Source organism: Prorops nasuta, unplaced genomic scaffold, assembly GCF_024137725.1.
Source record: "Prorops nasuta isolate Cenicafe-Biocafe unplaced genomic scaffold, Cenicafe_Pnas_1.2 PNAS00050, whole genome shotgun sequence".
Taxonomy (NCBI): Eukaryota; Metazoa; Arthropoda; class Insecta; order Hymenoptera; family Bethylidae; genus Prorops; species Prorops nasuta.
The window spans coordinates 234011-242217 of record NW_027116847.1 but is presented as its reverse complement, the minus strand read 5'-3'; the positions used below and the strand labels follow the sequence as shown (position 1 = coordinate 242217).

General features: G+C 37.4%; 1 protein-coding gene across 2 annotated transcripts; it reads right to left on the bottom strand.

The window, feature by feature from the left end:
* Positions 1 to 1427: 1427 nt before the first annotated feature.
* LOC136784187 (uncharacterized) lies at positions 1428 to 7022 on the bottom strand. 2 transcript variants are annotated; one of them, XM_066744706.1, is made up of 6 exons: positions 6709 to 7021; positions 4411 to 4476; positions 3363 to 3428; positions 3140 to 3302; positions 2715 to 3066; positions 1429 to 2632 (listed from the first exon to the last, which is right to left on the bottom strand). In XM_066744706.1, the coding sequence occupies exons 1-6, from the start codon at positions 6848 to 6850 to the stop codon at positions 2450 to 2452; spliced, it is 972 nt and encodes a 323-aa protein (XP_066600803.1). In that variant the 5' UTR covers positions 6851 to 7021; the 3' UTR covers positions 1429 to 2449. The 2 variants fall into 2 exon arrangements, with proteins under 2 accessions (XP_066600804.1, XP_066600803.1); XM_066744707.1 differs by lacking the exon at positions 4411 to 4476 and having other exon boundaries at positions 1428 to 2632; positions 6709 to 7022.
* Positions 7023 to 8207: the final 1185 nt, after the last annotated feature.

The following is an 8207-nucleotide window of genomic DNA, read 5'->3' as shown; positions in this document are numbered from 1 at the left end:
TTTGCGAGTCTCTCGGTCTCTCTCTCTCTCTGCCTCGCAGGTTCTACGCAGGCTCTCCCTCTCCTACTCTACCTCCCTCCACCCCCACCCGCGCATCTCCAGCAAAGTCTTTCATCGTCCTACTCCATCTATTTGATCCACACAGTTTGTCTTTCCACCCACATCCTCTTTTCCTCCTCTCCTTATTTCTCTCCGTAATCGCCAACTGTTGCTTTTGTCATTCACCTCGAGCATCCCTGCAGACCTGCAACTGTCCTGTATTCTTGATGAGCACGTTTCTCTTGCTCCAGTAAAAAATTCAAATTTCTGATAAAACTCGACCAAACTTCACACTCGTGTAGTTGCCATACGAATATAATTGTTTGCTACATCATTCATCTCTATATATGGTAACTCTTGAGCTATTTATCTATACATAGCAAACGTGCAAAGTAATTTGCATGTCCATGTTAAACGTCTGATGAATCGTCGTATTATTGAATATTTCCTATAAATTAAGTAGAAATTTATTTATCACTAATGAAATTTTTGGCAAATATCATCAAGACTGATTAGCTTGTTTTAGGTATTATTTGTTCAACAGCGCGGCATTGGCGTTATTCCAGCATAGGAACAAATGTTACAGAGAAATAATAAAACTGCGATAATCCGGTGAGCAATGTGAGTTCCGAGATGCCAGCTGTGTCAGTAATGGCTTGGTGCATTAGGGGAACACAAGTATCAAAGCTGCAGCGGAGATGAGAGTTTGTACAAACAAGTATTGCTCGTATGAGACTTTTATTATTGTAGAACAAATATATAATAATCAAGGCAAAATTGAAGACGCTGTAAGTGAATTTAACAGGAAAATATCAGGTAAAGTGCATGAGCCTTGATGAGACGATTATGGTGATTTTCTGTATCGGGATGAAGATATTACTCTTGAAGATTAGAATCGTACACGTGCGTGATTATTGCTCGTTTACGATAGCAATACAAACGACAAATCAATGATAAGAATGATCAATTATCACACATCAGCATCTTATGTCAGCTATTATCAGATAATTATCCGTATCCTTTTTCAAACTATTTGGAAATGATAAAAAGCTATTCTGACGTTTTTTATACTTTGTAGACAGAAATAAGAAACAAAAATATTTAATATTTATTTATATGAGCTTTTTTAGTATTAAAAAGTCACTTCAAATATTATGTAAGATCAGTCTCACTCGTACGAGAAAAGTATTTTAACATGATAAATAGGGAGAGAGAGAGAGAGAGAGAGAGAGGAAGATCATTTGTTTTACAAGAAATTTTTTAATTATGTAATAGATAAAGAAATTTTGAACGTGAACTCTTTAAAATACAGTTGATTAAAAGATTATTCCGAAATCGAGACAGAATTTTCAAGATCGATACAAATCTCTAATACAATTGGATGACAATAAAACTGCACAGTTTTAAAAATTGATAAAATTATAAACTTATTTATTCAGAGCAGTTACATCAAACAGTTGATAAAAATGTTTTGCTTATCTTCCACAAATAAATGTATTTAAATTTTTAAAAATCTCATTGAACGTCATGAAGGAATAGCAATATATTTGCTTAACGAGAGTCAATTAAACTAATAAATTTAGAATAGCAATCATCAGTATTTATACTACAAGTTTGTTCATTTCAGTTGTACGTGTTGAATTTTCGATACGTAGAAAGTGCAAAGTTTACGTAGTACAGGTAGAATGAACAAAAGCAGCACAATTCCATTGTTTGGAATGAGTTATATAGATTGTCATTTGAAAAGAATAATTTTATACAGTGCATCAATAGAATATTATAAAAGCTTTGATGCGACTACAGAAAGATGGCACCACATTGTAGCCTGAGTTGCTGAGTTTCAACGGTTTCAATGTAGACCTCAGATGGTACGTTACCAAAACTTTGTTCTGTACAAATACTTTCACTTTACTCTATTACTAGTTTAACTCGCAATGGTAAAACAAGGTACGCGTAATACTACCATCAATTAACAACATATCTCTAGTCTAACTATATTCACAGCAATAGGAGAGTGAGAAAATCAACCAACTCACTGCCTTCCTATAAATTTCCAAATCGTACTTTCATTCAAAAACGAAAATTGCCAATGCGAAACGTTTAAAAATGCCCGAGCCTTTATTATATTTTCTTATCCTGTTTTGCATATGTAAAGTATTGCACGATGCTTTCAATGTCAATATGCAGAACCCTTCACAATATTTAACAACAATATGGCGTTAATTGTCAAAGCTTTTGGGGAAGCTTTTGAGCGCAAGTCAGACTATAAAATGTTAAAACTACTTTAGGCATGACTATTCTTCTTCGACAACTGCCACGTGTCTATCACTTTGCATTTTGTACTCTCGTCATATTAAAATCTTCACTAGACAAAAGTACGTCAAATATGATTAAGCATATAAAATTTCCATCACGGTATCAATAAGTGTGCAAAGTCTCGTATTTCATTCTCTCCTAGCAAAGTGATAAATAGGTCCCTCATGGTCAAATGCTGTATCGTGTCGTTCACTCTGCTAGCAACGTACTCCTTGATGCTCGGCAAGATTTCCGGTTTGATTATCTCCAAGGCTTGCGGCGTGAGATCTTGAAAAACCTGGAGAGACAAATAGGAGAGCAAATAGAAATGACGATGAACACTCAAAGGAGCGATATGACCTTTGGCCAATAACACCCACCTGATTCATGATTTTTCCAACTTCCTCGCCGCCCATGAAATTGTTGAGATTGATGTGGAGGGACTTGAGCGAGAAGTCGAGGTCGAAGCTTTTCATGTACATTCCTCGATAGTAGCCTAATACGGTGTTCACGTAAAGCCGGAAGCCGTACAGGGTTGCCTCGAAAGGACCAGCACCGTGAAGCGGAAACATGTTCCCCAGAATTCCGGAAATGTTGTAAAGACCAGAAGCGTCGATCTCCGGGATTGAAATATTAACGGAGATAGTTGGACCGATTAACGAGAGTTTCGCTCGGTCTATCGAGAAAGTTGACAAATGTCTCACCACTAGATCATTGATGAGTAGGGTTATGCTGAAAGCATCAATCACGAATCAGCTGTACTTGTAATATTTAAAAAAGGAAAAACTTTTTCGCACAAACTTACTTTCCAATTTCCTCATTGTCAGTCTCCACGTAGACCTGATGTAACGTCAGCGGTTCCAGGGGGGGAATCCCAAATTCGGGAACTCCGTAGGGCATCCGTGATCGAAATCTCTCCAGCACCCTCCTCAGTTTGACCTCCAACACCTTCGACGATGCACTATCGACTGTCCTTTTGAGGATTAGCGCACATTACACAACGACAGAAGGACATTTGCGATACTCACTATATCCCGTTGTTACCCTGGTTGCGTTGATCAGTAAATTTCTCGGCTTCTCTACAGCTGACACAACTAGAAATACCCATTCTTCGTCACACTCTCAACTTACGTCGTGTATTTTATGAATAGCCAGAAAAATGGTAAAGCGTTTATTATTGTTAAAAATTACGAGGAATTGCGGAAAGGTTCGTTAGTCCCCCAATAGCACAGCTCGGACTCGGTGAAAAAAAGGTGACAGGTGTGTGGAGGACAATGTGAATTTGTGCAATAAATTTTGTTGGCCCGTTAAATCCTTGCGCAAAAGCGTTCCCACTTTAATGACGAGAGACGTAATCGCGTCTGTGTTTGCGTTTCGCAAGAAGCGTGCCTCTCACTCACACGCTTATAGCCAATTGAACTCTGACTCTGAAACGCGCTCGCGTCGAAAGGTCCTTGCATTGTTTCAACCCATCGCGTCGAGAAGATCCAAATAAGAATGGCACTTTGGTACCACTCGATGGGGTGCTATTAGCATAATTTGTATATTTCTTGCACCGAGCCATGAATTAACCATAAAGCAACGTAGGAATACTCCCTTATTTGTCTAAACTAAATATTTAAATAATATGAGAAATAATGGTCGCGTAAAAAACATGCATTTTATTGGTGTCTGCTGGAGGATGCACTTGCAAGCGCGTGAAAGGATGAAAATAAAAGCGAATATCAACCGCACGGTTGGGTTCTTCATCGTTGGCTTTTTTATCGTCGAAAAGAGGAATTGGGAGTAGAATAGAGTAAAGGAAAAAGCGACTGCGGAAATTGAGTTTTATGCAGCTGAGAATTAGGTTTACCCAATCCTCTCGAGCCAACCACATTCTGGACTACGTGGCTTAAAAAGCGCGAGAAAGCAAGCGAATGCGGTATAAAGTATTGATTTCTAATCAGCGTCAAGCGTTTGGCAAGATTTGATGTTTTTCGTAATGCTAGGTGAAGAATGATTCGTCGCTCGTGGAAAGTATTGCCTCATGCTAAATTTCAGCTGACACGATCTTGTTTGGACCAAAGGAACACATACTGTAATCCGTAGCGGTGTCGGTCACGCGATGCAACAGTTCTTTCTGTCTTTGAACGACTCCAGTGACTGCAACAAACGATTATACGTCAGCTCAGATTACAAGTTAGACCGATGAGAGTTTTTCTGCTCATCGCAGTCTCTGAAAAATTTACTAAGTCGAAAAAAACTCGCTATCACTAGTAATCCCTTGTTTTGCTTTCAGAAACTCAACTATAATTTTCATACAATTACTTTCCTCGCTTATTATCGAATCGGAATACCCGCGAACCAGAGTAGAGTAAAATATTATGATTAATCCGAAAGCATTGTTTGCTGTTATCTATAACGACGTCCCCGTGGAAACATTGAGACATCGAGTTGAAAATAAATCACTGGAAAATCAAGGTTAACCGTATTCGAACGATTGTGGTGCAGGAATATGAATGTTTTGTAATTATATTCGTAAATTGACTCATACAGGAATCTCATTTGGAAAATTAGTCTATAAATTAAGAAAGTAGGTTACTTTGCTTTGTAATAGTCTTAGAATAAGCGTGGACTATTTCAGCTTTCGAATATTTTATTACGGAGATAGGCTGAAAAGTTATTGTTAGTGTTGTAGAATTTTGCATAAGTCAACGCGTTTCTTACACGTGGATCTCGAGGATACTTCAATATACGGGAAAAACGTCATGTTTTTCCACTTTGAAAAAACCGGCACTGCCAAGTTTATCTGTTTTTTTTATAAACTGTAGCAATCAAGGTGATTCATCGTCTGGCATACATAATCGATCCAGGAAATTAAAATTTTCTCATTTACGTTCGATATGTTCAGTTGACACTATTATACAACATTGAAAAAATATTCTATATATATATATATCTTGGTATTTTCTCTGTTCAAACAGTAATGTTGACGCAATAACATTCATGTTCAATAAATAGCGAGTATACATTCCAATCAGTTTGTGGCTCAGCGTAAGTGTTTGGAATAGACAAAACCGCATGACACTCGTAATATTTTGTAATATTCAATACTACTGCAATTACTCATGCTAATAAAATGACGTAATGAATCAAGCTCATTGTACTTGGCTGAACCAAAATATGGCTTGGTCGATTGTTGGAAAAGAAATGTGAAATGTATTTAAACAACATCGAAGACTGTTATTTGTCATATGCAAAGAATTGTTGCAGAAAAATAAACTGTCAGGAATACACAGAAATTTATACTAAATATGCTGAACAATAATGTTTCATTCGAAAACTTTCGTTTTCATTTGTTGCATCTGTCTTTGTACCATATAGCTAAATTTGATTGTCATGTAACTTATCAATTTTTTTATAAAAGGTTACGTGCTAAAATTGATAGCCTTATAATTTCGTTATCTCCATAATTTAAACGACAACAAATTTTCTTGGCAGAAATTAAAAGCTTCAAAAAAATTCTATGAATAATTTCTATAATTCTCTATAAAGAATCGTGGAAGTCGCCTTAAATCACGCTGGGAATGGATAAATTGGTATGTGCGGTAAACACTGGATAAAACAGCGGTCAACACCTTCAGTCACGTGCAACACTCTGTTCCGGATTTTCTCATTTCAATCTTCAGTATTACCTTAATTACGTGTTGATTTCATAACACCGCAATTCTGCAAATCGTGAAAATTACAGGAGGCAATGCATACAAGATGCTCTCACAGGAAACGTAAACAAATGAAATATAAAATTGATTGATTGTTTCTATGAATTTTTGTTAGGATTTTGCAAAACCACACATTTTCTAACAAAACCTATCGTCGCTTTAAAAAAAAATGGATACGGATAGTTTGACGTAATATTTTCAAAGCGTTGTTCGTTGATAATTACGAGTGCTGATCGCGGTTACGTAGGAAGCTGGCGGACTATATTTATGACGATTTTACGGCAGGGCTTTACAGTACTAATAGCTGAAGCGAATAATTCTCCGCGTTTTCCACTTGGCTATTAATCAACTGTATATTATACATAACCGACCAATAGTGTAGGAAATAACATTTTATAACACAATTGTTACAATTAATTATTCCATTATTATCGGTTGCAGGAACATTTATAGCACATGTAGAGTCATAAATGTTCTTAAAACGTTCCCGAAATGAATTTGACACGTTGGAACGGTTGTAAACATTTCTGACACTACGTGTACTAATTACAGTAAAGGATTATTAATACAACATTAGGAGGGCACACAAATCAACAATTTTCGGACAAGAGTGGCACGATCGAAGGTCGAAAACAAGAAGAACGAGAAGAAGAAAATGGATTGGAGAACTCACGAAAATTGGTAGCACTAGAGGCAACATTGCCGATACCTCCGAGAAGGGTTGGCATGGAAGAGGTTTCGGTTGGTAGCGCGTAAACCGATTCGGAAAATGCGCACATTGCGAAGAGTAAAAATCGCCTGGAACCGAACCTCATGGTTGCGATATGTTCGAGATGCGGTACTTGTAAATAGCGTAAAATAAACGCGTGAATCGATCCGTTCACGAAGGAGCAGGAAGGCCGACTGACAAGATGAAAAACCGGCGGCGGTGGCGGTGGCGGTGGCGGTGCACGAGCACGAGTTCCTCGGCCGCCGCGCGATGTGCTTCTGTATAAGTTTATAAGTGTAGTAACCGAACTTGGTTCGTTCGTTCATGTTATGTTTTCTACGTTGAGGAGAACGTGTCTCTCTCTCTGCATTTGTGTACAAGTTTCTCTGTGTGCGAGAGGGACACTCAGCGAAAGCGAACGTCCTCACAACATGCAACCTCGCTCTTGTAATTGTGACGTGACTCGTTGTGTTGTGTACGAAACACCAGTCAAACGCTTCGTTTATTTCTATACACACTTATACGTATATAGGCAGTGTAGTCCGCAATCAAACCTCTCCCCCTCCTTATACCAAATTATCTTTTTACATCCATTTTCCGCTACACTTTTTTCCCCACCAAAATATTCCCATTACAGATAAAAGTGATTCAGAGTTCTTCCAATAGTGCATCTTTTATCAATTTTTGAGAAAAGAACATACGTTTCTTCAATTTAGATTCTATGAACCGATTTTTAGGCAAGTCAACATTTTTGAGTAATTTTACGATTTGACCAGTTGGTCGAAGGAAATTTCCTCTAGAATTTTTGTAGTTAGGATTTTCGGTGATGATGGAGTAGGAACATATAAATCTCCGGGAGCAATAATCGTAAAGTGATACAAAACCTTATTGCTTACACGGACAATCGAGTAATTGAGACGTTTAACGTGCGATGTTACAATGATCGGGAATAATCGTTGATCAAAGTCTCGCGCGCCCAGTGATTCTTTCTTCGCACTGATGGCCTTGTGAGTCTTCTTGCATTTGTGTGAGAACAATGGTGAAATCGCACGATGGCATCGCATGGTCGAATTACAGATTAGTGGCACGATTTAAAACCTATACTATTCTTTTACGACAAAGAAAATATTTTAATCATGGATTCGATGGAATCTCATAATCTTGATTATGTATCATTGGCGAAAAGCAACAAAAGCATTGCAGTCATTCGTACCGAAATATCTTCTTGGAATTATTCCCAGGAAAAATCTCATTGTTCAATTTACAATACAATAAAAAATTAGATTTATTGCTGAAGTTCATTGTTACGGTGAAACACAAAAATGAATAATCCTTTGAAATTTCCCGTTGTTTGGTTTTTATCGAAAGCGTGTTATCCCACAGGATAATTCGTTGAAAATTAAATATGTGTCATTGCAATGACAGATCAGGTTTTGTAATATTACAGCTTCCAATTAGATGTA

Excerpts from the sequence above, each read along its gene's own strand:
- LOC136784187 (XM_066744706.1), bottom strand. The coding sequence starts at position 6,850 with ATGAGGTTCGGTTCCAGGCGATTTTTACTCTTCGCAATGTGCGCATTT. Across the intron at positions 4,477-6,708 it reads CTCTAGTGCTACCAATTTTC|TCACTGGAGTCGTTCAAAGA; the intron begins GTGAGTTCTCCA and ends CGTTTGTTGCAG. Across the intron at positions 2,633-2,714 it reads TTGGAAAAATCATGAATCAG|GTTTTTCAAGATCTCACGCC; the intron begins GTGGGTGTTATT and ends TTGTCTCTCCAG.